The 19,322-nt window shown below is 47.7% G+C and overlaps 1 protein-coding gene across 1 annotated transcript in view; it reads left to right on the top strand.

Annotated features, from left to right (window-relative positions):
- LOC106594392 (uncharacterized) overlaps positions 1-13,507 on the top strand; it is a 57,749-nt gene extending 44,242 nt beyond the window's left edge. The window contains exons 12-17 of the mRNA XM_082973927.1: positions 461-579; positions 768-882; positions 3,491-3,685; positions 6,625-6,793; positions 7,861-7,984; positions 13,258-13,507. Of these exons, the coding sequence (XP_082830053.1) occupies positions 461-579; positions 768-882; positions 3,491-3,685; positions 6,625-6,793; positions 7,861-7,984; positions 13,258-13,303 (768 nt within the window). The 3' untranslated portion in view covers positions 13,304-13,507. The remainder of the gene's footprint in view (positions 1-460; positions 580-767; positions 883-3,490; positions 3,686-6,624; positions 6,794-7,860; positions 7,985-13,257) is intronic.
- The last annotated feature ends 5,815 nt before the right edge of the window (positions 13,508-19,322 follow it).

Raw genomic sequence — 19,322 nt, 5'->3', positions numbered from 1 at the left:
TCTCTCCTCCTCAGTCTCGTGGAGGTGGTGTCGACAGGAGAGATGGTGACTCAGCTCTTTGACCTGTCTGTCTCTCTCTCTCCTCCTCAGTCTCGTGGAGGTGGTGTCGACAGGAGAGATGGTGACTCAGCTCTTTGACCTGTCTGTCTCTCTCTCTCCTCCTCAGTCTCGTGGAGGTGGTGTCGACAGGAGAGATGGTGACTCAGCTCTTTGACCTGTCTGTCTCTCCCCTCCTCAGTCTCGTGGAGGTGGTGTCGACAGGAGAGATGGTGACTCAGCTCTTTGACCTGTCTGTCTCTCTCTCTCTCCTCCTCAGTCTCGTGGAGGTGGTGTCGACAGGAGAGATGGTGACTCAGCTCTTTGACCTGTCTCTCTCTCCCCTCCTCAGTCTCGTGGAGGTGGTGTCGACAGGAGAGATGGTGACTCAGCTCTTTGACCTGTCTCTCTCTCCCCTCCTCAGTCTCGTGGAGGTGGTGTCGACAGGAGAGATGGAGCCGCCATGTTGAAGGAGTCTCAGCTCTTTGACCTGTTCCCCAGCATAGACAGACACTTCCTACAGGACATCTTCAGAGACCACAAGTTAATACACACACACACACACACACACACACACACACACACACACACACACACACTTAAAATCGGGGAAGGGGGTTGTTAGTGTTTCATATGTAAATAATACCTAATATGTCTCTTGGGGGGTGTGTGTGTGTGTGTGTGTGTGTGTGTGTGTGTGTGTGTGTGTGTGTGTGTGTGTGTGTGTGTAGTTACTGTCTGGTGCAGACGGAGCAGTTCCTGAGGTCTATGTTGGACGAGGGCCCTGTGAGAAACGTTGTGGCCCCAGAACACACACCACGTACACACAGCAAGGACCGAGACAAGGTACACACACACACACACACACAGTTACAGTACACACACACACACACACACACACACACACACACAGTTACAGTACACACACACACACACACACACACACACACAGTAATGATACCAAATGGAAACAACTAGTCTCTAGTGAGGTCCAGTAATGATACCAAATGGAAACAACTAGTCTCTAGTGAGGTCCAGTAATGATACCAAATGGAAACAACTAGTCTCTAGTGAGGTCCAGTAATGATACCAAATGGAAACAACTAGTCTCTAGTGAGGTCCAGTAATGATACCAAATGGAAACAACTAGTCTCTAGTGAGGTCCAGTAATGATACCAAATGGAAACAACTAGTCTCTAGTGTGGTCCAGTAATGATACCAAATGGAAACAACTAGTCTCTAGTGAGGTCCAGTAATGATACCAAATGGAAACAACTAGTCTCTAGTGAGGTCCAGTAATGATACCAAATGGAAACAACTAGTCTCTAGTGAGGTCCAGTAATGATACCAAATGGAAACAACTAGTCTCTAGTGAGGTCCAGTAATGATACCAAATGGAAACAACTAGTCTCTAGTGAGGTCCAGTAATGATACCAAATGGAAACAACTAGTCTCTAGTGAGGTCCAGTAATGATACCAAATGGAAACAACTAGTCTCTAGTGAGGTCCAGTAATGATACCAAATGGAAACAACTAGTCTCTAGTGAGGTCCAGTAATGATACCAAATGGAAACAACTAGTCTCTAGTGAGGTCCAGTAATGATACCAAATGGAAACAACTAGTCTCTAGTGAGGTCCAGTAATGATACCAAATGGAAACAACTAGTCTCTAGTGAGGTCCAGTAATGATACCAAATGGAAACAACTAGTCTCTAGTGAGGTCCAGTAATGATACCAAATGGAAACAACTAGTCTCTAGTGAGGTCCAGTAATGATACCAAATGGAAACAACTAGTCTCTAGTGAGGTCCAGTAATGATACCAAATGGAAACAACTAGTCTCTAGTGAGGTCCAGTAATGATACCAAATGGAAACAACTAGTCTCTAGTGAGGTCCAGTAATGATACCAAATGGAAACAACTAGTCTCTAGTGAGGTCCAGTAATGATACCAAATGGAAACAGCTAGTCTCTAGTGAGGTCCAGTAATGATACCAAATGGAAACAGCTAGTCTCTAGTGAGGTCCAGTAATGATACCAAATGGAAACAACTAGTCTCTAGTGAGGTCCAGTAATGATACCAAATGGAAACAACTAGTCTCTAGTGAGGTCCAGTAATGATACCAAATGGAAACAGCTAGTCTCTAGTGAGGTCCAGTAATGATACCAAATGGAAACAACTAGTCTCTAGTGAGGTCCAGTAATGATACCAAATGGAAACAACTAGTCTCTAGTGAGGTCCAGTAATGATACCAAATGGAAACAACTAGTCTCTAGTGAGGTCCAGTAATGATACCAAATGGAAACAACTAGTCTCTAGTGAGGTCCAGTAATGATACCAAATGGAAACAACTAGTCTCTAGTGAGGTCCAGTAATGATACCAAATGGAAACAACTAGTCTCTAGTGAGGTCCAGTAATGATACCAAATGGAAACAACTAGTCTCTAGTGAGGTCCAGTAATGATACCAAATGGAAACAGCTAGTCTCTAGTGAGGTCCAGTAATGATACCAAATGGAAACAACTAGTCTCTAGTGAGGTCCAGTAATGATACCAAATGGAAACAACTAGTCTCTAGTGAGGTCCAGTAATGATACCAAATGGAAACAACTAGTCTCTAGTGAGGTCCAGTAATGATACCAAATGGAAACAACTAGTCTCTAGTGAGGTCCAGTAATGATACCAAATGGAAACAACTAGTCTCTAGTGAGGTCCAGTAATGATACCAAATGGAAACAACTAGTCTCTAGTGTGGTCCAGTAATGATACCAAATGGAAACAACTAGTCTCTAGTGAGGTCCAGTAATGATACCAAATGGAAACAACTAGTCTCTAGTGAGGTCCAGTCCTAATGGTATCGCTCACCTGCCTCCCCTTCCAGCCACCGCTCACGTGCCTCCCCTTCCAGCCATCGCTCACCTGCCTCCCCTTCCAGCCATCGCTCACCTGCCTCCCCTTCCAGCCATCGCTCACCTGCCTCCCCTTCCAGCCATCGCTCACCTGCCTCCACTTCCAGCCATCGCTCACCTGCCTCCCCTTCCAGCCATCGCTCACCTGCCTCCCCTTCCAGCCATCGCTCACCTACTTCCCCTTCCAGCCATCGCTCACCTGCCTCCCCTACCGGCCCTCGCTCACATGCCTCCCCTACCGGCCATCGCTCACCTACCTCCCCTTCCAGCCCTCCAGCCATCGCTCACCTGCCTCCCCTCCCGGCCATCGCTCACCTGCCTCCCCTCCCAGCCATCGCTCACCTGCTTTCTCGGTCCTCTCTTCCCCGGTCATCTATTCATCCGTCAGGTTTTAAATCTCATTTAGCCGTGATGGAGAGATCAACACAGACCCTGGTCGGTGTTCTGTTGTCACAGTTACATTGGAAAGTTGATCTCTCTCTCCCTCTCCCCCCTCTCCCCTCTCTAACCCCTCTACCCCCCCTCCCCCTCTCTCTCCCCCTCTCAGAGGCGTGCAGCAGCAGCAGCGCCAGCGGCCCCTCCACAGTCCCTCTCTCAGTACCAGGATGTTGAGGACCCAGAGTATGAGGACTTCAGAGCCGAGGCCAGGCTCCAGAAAGGCAAACAGCTGGAGAGCTTCAGCAAGGCTGCGGAGGCTTACAAACAGGGACGCAAAGACGTGGCCTCATACTACGCTCAACAGGTAGGGGGTTGTGTGTGTGTGTGTGTGTGTGTGTGTGTGTGTGTGTGTGTGTGTGTGTGTGTGTGTGTGTGTGTGTGTGTGTGAGTCAGTAGTTTTAAAGGGATACTTGGACATGTTGGAATTGATCTCCATTATCTACTGACCCAGAGTCAGATGAACTCCTTTATCTACTGACCCAGAGTCAGATTAACTCCTTTATCTACTGACCCAGAGTCAGATGAACTCCTTTATCTACTGACCCAGAGTCAGATGAACTCCTTTATCTACTGACCCAGAGTCAGATGAACTCCTTTATCTACTGACCCAGAGTCAGATGAACTCCTTTATCTACTGACCCAGAGTCAGATGAACTCCTTTATCTACTGACCCAGAGTCAGATGAGCTCCTTTATCTACTGACCCAGAGTCAGATGAGGTCCTTTATCTACTGACCCAGAGTCAGATGAACTCCTTTATCTACTGACCCAGAGTCAGATGAACTCCTTTATCTACTGACCCAGAGTCAGATGAACTCCTTTATCTACTGACCCAGAGTCAGATGAACTCCTTTATCTACTGACCCAGAGTCAGATGAACTCCTTTATCTACTGACCCAGAGTCAGATGAACTCCTTTATCTACTGACCCAGAGTCAGATGAACTCCTTTATCTACTGACCCAGAGTCAGATGAACTCCTTTATCTACTGACCCAGAGTCAGATGAACTTCCTTTCCTCCCATGGTATCGTTTTGGTACAGTCCCCCACATGGTATCGTTTTGGTACAGTCCCCCCCATGGTATCGTTTTGGTACAGTTCCCCCCATGGTATCGTTTTGGTACAGTCCCCCCCATGGTATCGTTTTGGTACAGTTCCCCCCATGGTATCGTTTTGGTACAGTCCCCCCCACGGTATCGTTTTGGTACAGTCCCCCCACATGGTATCGTTTTGGTACAGTCCCCCCCATGGTATCGTTTTGGTACAGTCCCCCCATGGTATCGTTTTGGTACAGTCCCCCCCACATGGTATCGTTTTGGTACAGTCCCCCACACATGGTATCGTTTTGGTACAGTCCCCCACACATGGTATCGTTTTGGTACAGTCCCCCCCTCCATGGTATCGTTTTGGTACAGTCCCCCCCACGGTATCGTTTTGGTACAGTCCCCCCACATGGTATCGTTTTGGTACAGTCCCCCCACATGGTATCGTTTTGGTACAGTCCCCCCATGGTATCGTTTTGGTACAGTCCCCCCCACATGGTATCGTTTTGGTACAGTCCCCCACACATGGTATCGTTTTGGTACAGTCCCCCACACATGGTATCGTTTTGGTACAGTCCCCCCCTCCATGGTATCGTTTTGGTACAGTCCCCCCCATGGTATCGTTTTGGTACAGTCCCCCCCATGGTATCGTTTTGGTACAGTCCCCCCACATGGTATCGTTTTGGTACAGTCCCCCCCATGGTATCGTTTTGGTACAGTCCCCCCCATGGTATCGTTTTGGTACAGTCCCCTCCACGGTATCGTTTTGGTACAGTCCCCCCCATGGTATCGTTTTGGTACAGTCCCCCACATGGTATCGTTTTGGTACAGGCCCCCCCATGGTATCGTTTTGGTACAGTCCCCCCCATGGTATCGTTTTGGTACAGTCCCCCCCACGGTATCGTTTTGGTACAGTCCCCCCCACGGTATCGTTTTGGTACAGTCCCCCCCACGGTATCGTTTTGGTACAGTCCCCCCCACGGTATCGTTTTGGTACAGTCCCCCCCACATGGTATCGTTTTGGTACAGTCCCCCCCATGGTATCGTTTTGGTACAGTCCCCCCCATGGTATCGTTTTGGTACAGTCCCCCCCATGGTATCGTTTTGGTACAGTCCCCCCCTCCATGGTATCGTTTTGGTACAGTCCCCCCACATGGTATCGTTTTGGTACAGTCCCCCCCATGGTATCGTTTTGGTACAGTCCCCCACATGGTATCGTTTTGGTACAGTCCCCCCCCATGGTATCGTTTTGGTACAGTCCCCCACATGGTATCGTTTTGGTACAGTCCCCCCCCACGGTATCGTTTTGGTACAGTCCCCCCCACGGTATCGTTTTGGTACAGTCCCCCCACGGTATCGTTTTGGTACAGTCCCCCCACGGTATCGTTTTGGTACAGTCCCCCCACGGTATCGTTTTGGTACAGTCCCCCCCATGGTATCGTTTTGGTACAGTCCCCCCATGGTATCGTTTTGGTACAGTCCCCCCATGGTATCGTTTTGGTACAGTCCCCCACATGGTATCGTTTTGGTACAGTCCCTCCCATGGTATCGTTTTGGTACAGTCCCCCCCACGGTATCGTTTTGGTACAGTCCCCCCCACGGTATCGTTTTGGTACAGTCCCCCCCACGGTATCGTTTTGGTACAGTCCCCCATGGTATCGTTTTGGTACAGTCCCCCCACATGGTATCGTTTTGGTACAGTCCCCCCCTCCATGGTATCGTTTTGGTACAGTCCCCCCCTCCATGGTATCGTTTTGGTACAGTCCCCCCCATGGTATCGTTTTGGTACAGTCCCCCCCATGGTATCGTTTTGGTACAGTCCCCCCCATGGTATCGTTTTGGTACAGTCCCCTCCCCATGGTATCGTTTTGGTACAGTCCCCCCCACATGGTATCGTTTTGGTACAGTCCCCCACACATGGTATCGTTTTGGTACAGTCCCCCACACATGGTATCGTTTTGGTACAGTCCCCCCCATGGTATCGTTTTGGTATTGTGACCTAACATCGATATCGAAGGAAAAATTCAGGTATCGTGACAACACTTGTCTAAAAGCTGTGTGTGTCTGTTTCTCTCTCTCTCGTGTGTGTGTGTGTGTGTGTGTGTGTGTGTGTGTGTGTGTGTGTGTGTGTGTGTGTGTGTGTGTGTGTGTGTGTGTGTGTGTGTGTGTGTGTGTGTGTGTGTGTGTGTGTGTGTTTCTCAGGGTCATCTCCATGGTCAGAAGATGCATGAAGCTAATCACCGTGCAGCGGCCCAGATCTTTGAGCGGGTCAACTCCTCCCTGCTGCCTCAGAACGTTCTAGACCTCCACGGACTGCATGTCGACGAGGCTTTACTCCACCTGTCACAGGTGTTAGAGAGGAAGACCACAGGTACACCTGGCTAGACCTCCAGGCTGCGTGATGAAGAGGTTTTACTCCACCTGTCACAGGTGTTAGAGAGGAAGACCACAGGTACACCTGGCTAGACCTCCAGGCTGCGTGATGAAGAGGTTTTACTCCACCTGTCACAGGTGTTAGAGAGGAAGACCACAGGTACACCTGGCTAGACCTCCAGGCTGCGTGATGAAGAGGTTTTACTCCACCTGTCACAGGTGTTAGAGAGGAAGACCACAGGTACACCTGGCTAGACCTCCAGGCTGCGTGATGAAGAGGTTTTACTCCACCTGTCACAGGTGTTAGAGAGGAAGACCACAGGTGTTAGAGAGGAAGACCACAGGTGTTAGAGAGGAAGACCACAGGTGTTAGAGAGGAAGACCACAGGTGTTAGAGAGGAAGACCACAGGTGTTAGAGAGGAAGACCACAGGTGTTAGAGAGGAAGACCACAGGTACACCTGGCTAGACCTCCGGGCTGCGTGATGAAGAGGTTTTACTCCACCTGTCACAGGTGTTAGAGAGGAAGACCACGGGTGTTAGAGAGGAAGACCACAGGTGTTAGAGAGGAAGACCACAGGTGTTAGAGAGGAAGACCACAGGTGTTAGAGAGGAAGACCACAGGTGTTAGAGAGGAAGACCACAGGTGTTAGAGAGGAAGACCACAGGTGTTAGAGAGGAAGACCACAGGTGTTAGAGAGGAAGACCACAGGTGTTAGAGAGGAAGACCACAGGTGTTAGAGAGGAAGACCACAGGTGTTAGAGAGGAAGACCACGGGTGTTAGAGAGGAAGACCACGGGTGTTAGAGAGGAAGACCACGGGTGTTAGAGAGGAAGACCACAGGTGTTAGAGAGGAAGACCACAGGTGTTAGAGAGGAAGACCACAGGTGTTAGAGAGGAAGACCACAGGTGTTAGAGAGGAAGACCACGGGTACACCTGTTATTTTGATAAACGTTTTGTTCCCTAAACTTGACCATATATTCTCCTCCTTTCCGTGTGTCCGTGTGTCCGTGTGTCCGTGTGTGTGTGTGTGTGTGTGTGTGTGTGTGTGTGTGTGTGTGTAGAGTATCAGCAGGGTGTGTGTGGGTCTCAGCTGTCAGTGATAACAGGAAGAGGGAACCACAGTCAGGGAGGAGTGGCTCGTATCCGCCCTGCCGTCACAGACTACCTCCACACACAGGGCTACAGGTACACACACACACACAGGGCTACAGGTACACACACACACAGGGCTACAGGTACACACACACACACAGGGCTACAGGTACACACACACACAGGGCTACAGGTACACACACACACAGGGCTACAGGTACACACACACACACAGGGCTACAGGTACACACACACAGGGCTACAGGTACACACACACACAGGGCTACAGGTACACACACACACACAGGGCTACAGGTACACACACACACACAGGGCTACAGGTACACACACACACACACAGGGCTACAGGTACACACACACACAGGGCTACAGGTACACACACACACAGGGCTACAGGTACACACACACACAGGGCTACAGGTACACACACACAGGGCTACAGGTACACACACACACAGGGCTACAGGTACACACACACACAGGGCTACAGGTACACACACACACAGGGCTACAGGTACACACACACACAGGGCTACAGGTACACACACACACACAGGGCTACAGGTACACACACACACAGGGCTACAGGTACACACACACACAGGGCTACAGGTACACACACACACACAGGGCTACAGGTACACACACACACAGGGCTACAGGTACACACACACACACACACACACACACACACAGGGCTACAGTTACACACACACACACAGGGCTACAGGTACACACACACAGGGCTACAGGTACACACTCACACACACACACACACACACACACACACACACAGGGATACAGGTACACACACACACACAGGGCTACAGGTACACAGACACACAGGGCTACAGGTACACACACACACACACAGGGCTACAGATACACACACACACACACACACACAGGGCTACAGTTACACACACACACACAGGGCTACAGGTACACACACACAGGGCTACAGGTACACACTCACACACACACACACACACACACACAGGGCTACAGGTACACCCTACACACACACACACAGGGCTACAGGTACACACACACACACACACACACACACACACAGGGCTACAGGTACACGCACACACAGGGCTACAGGTACACACACACACACAGGGATACAGGTACACACACACACACAGGGCTACAGGTACACACACACACACAGGGCTACAGGTACACACACACACACAGGGATACAGGTACACACACACACACACACAGGGCTACAGGTACACACACACACACAGGGATACAGGTACACACACACACACAGGGCTACAGGTACACACACACACACAGGGCTACAGGTACACACACACACACACACACACACACACAGGGCTACAGTTACACACACACACACAGGGCTACAGTTACACACACACACACAGGGCTACAGGTACACACACACAGGGCTACAGGTACACACTCACACACACACACACACAGGGCTACAGGTACACCCTACACACACACACACAGGGCTACAGGTACACACACACACACACACACACACACACAGGGCTACAGGTACACACACACACACACACACACACACACACACACACACACACACACACACACACAGGGCTACAGGTACACGCACACACAGGGCTACAGGTACACACACACACACACACACACACACACACACACACACACACACACACACACACACACACACACACACAGGGCTACAGGTACACGCACACACAGGGCTACAGGTACACACACACAGGGCTACAGGTACACACACACATACACAGGGCTACAGGTACACACACACACACACACACAGGGCTACAGGTACACACACACACACACACACACACACACACAGGGCTACAGGTACACACACACACACTCACAGGGCTACAGATACACACACACACACCACACACACACACACACACACAGGGCTACAGTTACACACACACACACAGGGCTACAGGTACACACACACAGGGCTACAGGTACACACTCACACACACACACACACACACACACAGGGCTACAGGTACACCCTACACACACACACACAGGGCTACAGGTACACACACACACACACACACAGCACACACACACACACACACACACACACAGGGCTACAGGTACACACACACACACACACACACACACACACACACACACACACACACACAGGGCTACAGGTACACACACACACGGGCTACAGGTACACACACACACAGGGCTACAGGTACACACACACACACAGGGCTACAGGTACACACACACACACAGGGCTACAGGTACACACACACACACACAGGGCTACAGGTACACACACACACAGGGCTACAGGTACACACACACACAGGGCTACAGGTACACACACACACAGGGCTACAGGTACACACACACACAGGGCTACAGGTACACACACACACAGGGCTACAGGTACACACACACACAGGGCTACAGGTACACACACACACAGGGCTACAGGTACACACACACACACAGGGCTACAGGTACACACACACACACAGGGCTACAGGTACACACACACACAGGGCTACAGGTACACACTCACACAGGGCACAGTACACACACACACAGGGCTACAGGTACACACCACACACACACACCAGGGCTACAGGTACACACACACACACACACACAGGGCTACAGGTACACACACACACACACACACACACCCGGGCTACAGGTACACACACACACACACACAGGGCTACAGGTACACACACACACACACACAGGGCTACAGGTACACACACACACACACACAGGGCTACAGGTACACACACACAGGGCACACAGGGCTACAGGCTCACACACACCACACACACACACCGGGCTACAGGTACACCCACACACACACACACGGGCTACAGGTACACACACACACACACCCCCCCCCCCCCACAGGGCTACAGGTACACGCACACACGGGCTACAGGTCACACACACACACGGGCTACAGGTACACACACACACACAGGGCTACAGGTACACACACACACACGGGCTACAGGTACACACACACACACAGGGATACAGGTACACACACACACACACACAGGGCTACAGGTACACACACACACACAGGGCATACAGGTACACACACACACACAGGGCTACAGGTACACACACACACACACACACACACACACAGGGCTACAGGTACACACACACACACAGGGCTACAGTTACACACACACACACAGGGCTACAGGTACACACACACAGGGCTACAGGTACACACTCACACACACACACACACACACACACACACAGGGCTACAGGTACACCCTACACACACACACACAGGGCTACAGGTACACACACACACACACACCCCCCGGGCTACAGGTACACACACACACACACACACACCACACACACACACACACACACACACCACGGGCTACAGGTACACGCACACACAGGGCTACAGGTACACACACACACACACACCCCCCCCCACACCCACACACACACACACACACCCCCCCCCCCCGGGCTACAGGTACACGCACACACAGGGCTACAGGTACACACACACAGGGCTACAGGTACACACACACATACACAGGGCTACAGGTACACACACACACACACACACAGGGCTACAGGTACACACACACACACACACACACACACACAGGGCTACAGGTACACACACACACACTCACAGGGCTACAGATACACACACACACACACACACACACACACACACACACACACAGGGCTACAGTTACACACACACACACAGGGCTACAGGTACACACACACAGGGCTACAGGTACACACTCACACACACACACACACACACACACAGGGCTACAGGTACACCCTACACACACACACACAGGGCTACAGGTACACACACACACACACACACACACACACACACACACACACACACACACAGGGCTACAGGTACACACACACACACAGGGCTACAGGTACACACACACACAGGGCTACAGGTACACACACACAGGGCTACAGGTACACACACACACAGGGCTACAGGTACACACACACACAGGGCTACAGGTACACACACACACAGGGCTACAGGTACACACACACACACACAGGGCTACAGGTACACACACACACACAGGGCTACAGGTACACACACACACACACAGGGCTACAGGTACACACACACACACACACACACACACACACACAGGGCTACAGGTACACACACACACACACACACACACACACACACAGGGCTACAGGTACACACACACACACACACACACACAGGGCTACAGGTACACACACACACACACACACACACACACACACACACACACACACACACACACACACACACACAGGGCTACAGGTACACATACACACACACAGGGCTACAGGTACACACACACACACACACACACACACACACACACACACACACACACACACACACACACACACACACACACACAGGGCTACAGGTACACACACACACAGGGATACAGATACACACACACACACACACACACACACACACACACACACACACAGGGCTACAGGTACACACACACACACACACACACACACACACACACACACACACACACAGGGCTACAGGTACACACACACACACACACACACAGGGCTACAGGTACACACACACACACAGGGCTACAGATACACACACACACACACACACAGGGCTACAGGTACACACACACACACACACACACAGGGCTACAGGTACACACACACACACAGGGCTACAGGTACACACACACACAGGGCTACAGGTACACACACACACAGGGCTACAGGTACACACACTCACACACACACACACACACACACAGGGCTACAGGTACACACACACAGGGCTACAGGTACACACACACACACACACACAGGGCTACAGGTACACACACACAGGGCTACAGGTACACACACACACACACACACACACACACACACACACACACACAGGGCTACAGGTACACACACACACACAGGGCTACAGGTACACACACACACACACACACACACACACACAGGGCTACAGGTACACACACACACACACATGCAGGGCTACAGGTACACACACACACACAGGGCTACAGGAATACACACACACACACACACACACACACACAGGGCTACAGGTACACACACACACACAATCATTATGTCAATACTAGGTAACGCTACACACTCACCCTCGCTCTCTCTCTTTCTCCCCCCCTCTCTCTCTCTCTTTCTCCCCCCTCTCTCGCTCTCTCTTGCGCATTCTACCCACTGCTCTCTTTCCCTCCCCCCTCTCTCTATTTCCTCCCCCCTCTCCCTCTCTCTCTCCCCAGGTTTACTGAGCCTAAGCCAGGTCTGATGTTGGTGTGTCTGAACTGAGATGAAGCTGGTCATGTGACTGACTGTCCTTATCAAGACACTAATCTCTCCTCCCCTGGAATCTACCTCTACCACTTCCTCTCTCACATACACAAGAAACACACTCTCTCTCTCTCTCTCTCTCTCCTCTCTCTCTGTCTCTGTCTCTCTCTCTGTCTCTCTCTCTCTGTCTCTGTCTCTGTCTCTATCTGTCTCTCTCTCTCTCTCTCTCGTCTCTGTGTCTCTCTGTCCTCTGTCTCTCTCTCTCTCGTCTCTCTCTCTGTCTCTCTCTCTCTCCTCTCTCTCTCTCTCTCTCTCTCTCTCTCTCTCTCTCTCTCTCTCTCTCTCCATATTTTAATTATTTTAATAGCTGCCAAAGAAAACGTCTTAACCTCCTTTTTATGTCTTCACTGTTGCCAGTTTTGTACAATATTTGTGTTTTTGAATGAAACTTTATCAGGATTTTACAAACGATGACAGGAGCAAGAGTTCATTTAAATTAGATTAAATGTAGATATTAAATGTTGACTTTTAAAATACATTAACACAGTTCTACATTTTATAAAACCATAATCAAACTAAGTGTATATAATATAATCTTAACGTGATGTTTCTGTAATGGTGAATGTGTGGGGTTATGTACATTTTAATATAGACCAGTTAATCGGAACAGTATTGACCTTGATATCAGGGTTTGATTTCTGGCCCGTTTATACATTGGAACAGAAGGGATTTCTGGGCCGTTTATACATTAGATCAGAAGTGATATCTGGCCCGTTTATACATTACATCAGATGTGATATCTGGGCCGTTTATACATTAGATCAGAAAGAGTATTGACCTGGATATTGGGGTTTGATATCTGGGCAGTTTATACATTGGATCAGAAGTGATATCTGGGCCGTTTATACATTAGATCAGAAAGAGTATTGAACTGAATATTGGGGTTTAATATCTGGGCCGTTTATACATTGGAACAGAAGTGATATCTGGGCCGTTTATACATTAGATCAGAAGGGATATCTGGGCCGTTTATACATTAGATCAGATGTGATATCTGGGCCGTTTATACATTAGATCAGAAAGAGTATTGACCTGGATATTGGGGTTTGATATCTGGGCCGTTTATACATTAGATCAGAAGGGAATATCTGGCCCGTTTATACATTAGATCAGATGTGATATCTGGGCCGTTTATACATTAGATCAGAAGTGATATCTGAGCCGTTTATACATTAGATCAGAAGTGATATCTGGCCCGTTTACACATTAGATCAGATGTGATATCTGGGCAATTTTATACATTAGATCAGAAGGGATATCTGGCCCGTTTATACATTAGATCAGATGTGATATCTGGGCCGTTTATACATTAGATCAGAAAGAGTATTGACCTGGATATTGGGGTTTGATATCTGGGCCGTTTATACATTAGGTCAGAAAGGATATCTGGGCCGTTTATACATTAGATCAGAAAGAGTATTGACCTGGATATTGGGGTTTGATATCTGGGCCGTTTATACATTAGGTCAGACGGGATATCTGGCCCGTTTATACATTAGATCAGAAGTGATATCTGGCCCGTTTATACATTAGATCAGAAGTGATATCTGGCCCGTTTATACATTAGATCAGATGTGATATCTGGCCCGTTTATACATTAGATCAGAAAGTGTATCGACCTGGATATTGGGGTTTGATATCTGGGCCGTTTATACATTAGATCAGATGTGATATCTGGGCCGTTTATACATTAGATCAGAAGTGATATCTGTCCGTTTATAAATGAGATGAAAAGTGATCTAATTTGGAACGTAATCTGAAGAATGGGTGATGCTCCGATTTTAAAAAGTGATTGTGTGAAGCCCAAATTATATCCTAATCCCTATGTAGTGCACTATCTCATCTCAATTATTAAATGACCCAGAAACACTGGCCCACTATTCTCTCTATATAGGGAATCCAAATGGCCCACTATTCTCTATATAGGGAATCCAAATGGCCCACTATTCTCTATATAGGGAATCCAAATGGCCCACTATTCTCTATATAGGGAATCCAAATGGCCCACTATTCTCTATAGGGAATCCAAATGGCCCACTATTCTCTATATAGGGAATCCAAATGGCCCTCTATTCTCTCTATAGGGAATCCAAATGGCCCTCTATTCTCTATATAGGGAATCCAAATGGCCCTCTATTCTCTATATAGGGAATCCAAATGGCCCTCTATTCTCTATATAGGGAATCCAAATGGCCCACTATTCTCTATAGGGAATCCAAATGGCCCACTATTCTCTATATAGGGAATCCAAATGGCCCTCTATTCTCTATATAGGGAATCCAAATGGCCCTCTATTCTCTATATAGGGAATCCAAATGGCCCACTATTCTCTATATAGGGAATCCAAATGGCCCTCTATATAGGGAATCCAAATGGCCCACTATTCTCTATATAGGGAATCCAAATGGCCCTCTATTCTCTATATAGGGAATCCAAATGGCCCTCTATTCTCTATATAGGGAATCCAAATGGCCCTCTATTCTCTATATAGGGAATCCAAATGGCCCACTATTCTCTATAGGGAATCCAAATGGCCCACTATTCTCTATATAGGGAATCCAAATGGCCCTCTATTCTCTATATAGGGAATCCAAATGGCCCACTATTCTCTATAGGGAATCCAAATGGCCCTCTATTCTCTATATAGGGAATCCAAATGGCCCACTATTCTCTATATAGGGAATCCAAATGGCCCACTATTCTCTATATAGGGAATCCAAATGGCCCACTATTCTCTATAGGGAATCCAAATGGCCCTCTATTCTCTATATAGGGAATCCAAATGGCCCACTATTCTCTATATAGGGAATCCAAATGGCCCACTATTCTCTATATAGGGAATCCAAATGGCCCTCTATTCTCTATATAGGGAATCCAAATGGCCCTCTATTCTCTATATAGGGAATCCAAATGGCCCTCTATTCTCTATATAGGGAATCCAAATGGCCCTCTATTCTCTATATAGGGAATCCAAATGGCCCACTATTTTCTATATAGGGAATCCAAATGGCCCACTATTCTCTATATAGGGAATCCAAATGGCCCTCTATTCTCTCTATAGGGAATCCAAATGGCCCTCTATTCTCTCTATAGGGAATCCAAATGGCCCTCTATTCTCTATATAGGGAATCCAAATGGCCCTCTATTCTCTCATATAGGGAATCCAAATGGCCCACTATTCTCTCTATATAGGGAATCCAAATGGCCCTCTATTCTCTATATAGGGAATCCAAATGGCCCACTATTCTCTATATAGGGAATCCAAATGGCCCTCTATTCTCTCTATAGGGAATCCAAATGGCCCACTATTCTCTCTATAGGGAATCCAAATGGCCCACTATTCTCTATATAGGGAATCCAAATGGCCCTCTATTGTCTATATAGGGAATCCAAATGGCCCTCTATTCTCTATATGGGAATCCAAATGGCCTCTATTCTCTATATAGGGAATCCAAATGGCCCACTATTCTCTATAGGGAATCCAAATGGCCCACTATTCTCTATATAGGGAATCCAAATGGCCACTATTCTCTATATAGGGAATCCAAATGGCCCACTATTCTCTATATAGGGAATCCAAATGGCCCACTATTCTCTATATAGGGAATCCAAATGGTTAGGATGAGGGTTAAGGTTAGGATGAGGGTTAGTTAGGATGAGGGTTAGGTTAGGATGAGGGTTAAGGTTAGGATGAGGGTTAAGGTTAGGATGAGGGTTAAGGTTAGGATGAGGGTTAAGGTTAGGATGAGGGTGAAGGTTAGGATGAGGGTGAAGGTTAGGATGAGGGTGAAGGTTAGGATGAGGGTGAAGGTTAGGATGAGGGTTAAGGTTAGGATGAGGGTAAGGTTAGGATGAGGGTTAAGGTTAGGATGAGGGTTAAGGTTAGGCTGAGGGTTAAGGTTAGAATGAGGGTTAAGGTTAGGATGAGGGTTAAGGTTAGGATGAGGGTTAAGGTTAGGATGAGGGTGAAGGTTAGGATGAGGGTGAAGGTTAGGATGAGGGTGAAGGTTAGGATGAGGGTGAAGGTTAGGATGAGGGTTAAGGTTAGGATGAGGGTTAAGGTTAGGATGAGGGTTAAGGTTAGGATGAGGGTTAAGGTTGGGTTAGGGTGAAGGTTAGGATGAGGGTTAAGGTTAGGATGAGGGTTAAGGTTAGGATGAGGGTTAAGGTTAGGATGAGGGTTAAGGTTAGGGTTAGGAGAAGTGTTGAACCAACATTAAGCCGTAGGAACTGCCTCCTAAAAGGGAATTATAGGCTACACAAGGAAAGGGTATATTTTTATATTCAGAATTGTTGATCATTTTCTTTATGTAATATTATAATTTTTTTTGTATATATTTTTTTGTTTGTACAAATTATATTTCAATAAAGAATATTGTCTGTTCACTTTTGGAATATAATCAAATCTGTCACAGTGTGTTTTTGTTTGTTTGTTGTCGTTGGCAACCAGTCTCTCTTTATGTCGCGTTGTCTCTTGTTTTTCCTCCTATATTTATATTTTTAATCCCAGGGCCTCGTCCGCGCAGGAGGTCTTTTGCCTTTTTGGTAGTGCGTCATTGTAAATAAGAATTTGTTCGTAATAATAACTGAGTTTTTCTAGTTAAAATAAAAAGGTGAAATAAATCAATAAATGTAATTTTTTTTAAAAACAGGTGATAGTTGGCGCAGCTTCCGTTTATCTGCTTCTATCCCCCTTAACGCTCTCTCGCATCTCGTGGTGTGTTCCCCCCCCCCGCCCCCCCCCCCCCCATACCGGCGTGGGACGAGAGGAACGGTTCATCTGACTCACGGGCTGCGTTCAGTACATTTGGTACGTTCTGAAACGTGTAATTGAACGGAAACGGTGCTATACATAATAACGACCAGTTGAAAAACGGTGATGTTGTCGTTTTTTTGGGGGGGGGGGGGAGAACGCTGCCAGTCACACCCACCCAAACGGGGAGCAAACGTACCTCCAAAAGTCCCGTTCAAAAAGAACGTTTTGTTGGAAACGTGGTCCTACAGTACAAATTGTTTTCCCGGAACGTAGTAAACGTTGAAGAGAACTGAACGCAGCCCTACGTTGTCGGTAATTTCTCACTACTTTCCTTTCGATAAACATGACGCACAATTGTTCGTTCCATAACAAGTCGAGACTCATAGTCATGACCGAGAACCTTTTGAATAACACAATAGTTAATATACCCCCCTTTATACATCTACAGAGAATGCTAGGGTCCCTTTTTGTCAGATAACATATCCTAACCAGAGAGGAGGATGCGTTAGAAAATATCTGGGTATTGATTAACTTTCGACGTTTCATTTCACTTGTCCTCCCAACTCTTGTCTGTCGTTATGAGGCCACACGCCACGTTTTATATGTAAACACAGTAAACTCCAAGCTACTGCGTAAAGTCGTTTTATATGTAAACGCATTATTAACTCCAAGCTACTGCGTAAAGTCGTTTTATATGTAAACGCATTATTAACTCCAAGCTACTGCGTAAAGTCGTTGTATATGTAAACGCATTATTAACTCCAAGCTACTGCGTAAAGTCGTTTTATATGTAAACGCATTATTAACTCCAAGCTACTGCGTAAAGTCGTTTTTTATATGTAAACACAGTAACTCCAAGCTACTGCGTAAAGTCGTTTTATATGTAAACGCATTATTAACTCCAAGCTACTGCGTAAAGTCGTTTTATATGTAAACGCATTATTAACTCCAAGCTACTGCGTAAAGTCGTTTTATATGTAAACGCATTATTAACACCAAGCTACTGCGTAAAGTCGTTTTATATGTAAACGCATTATTAACTCCAAGCTACTGCGTAAAGTCGTTTTATATGTAAACGCATTATTAACTCCAAGCTACTGCGTAAAGTCGTTTTATATGTAAACGCATTATTAACTCCAAGCTACTGCGTAAAGTCGTTTTATATGTAAACGCATTATTAACTCCAAGCTACTGCGTAAAGTCGTTTTATATGTAAACGCA

The sequence above is a fragment of the Salmo salar genome, chromosome 04 (assembly GCF_965601325.2).
Source record: "Salmo salar chromosome 04, fSalSal1, whole genome shotgun sequence".
Lineage (NCBI taxonomy): Eukaryota > Metazoa > Chordata > Actinopteri > Salmoniformes > Salmonidae > Salmo > Salmo salar.
This window is presented reverse-complemented; position numbering and strand designations above follow the sequence as displayed.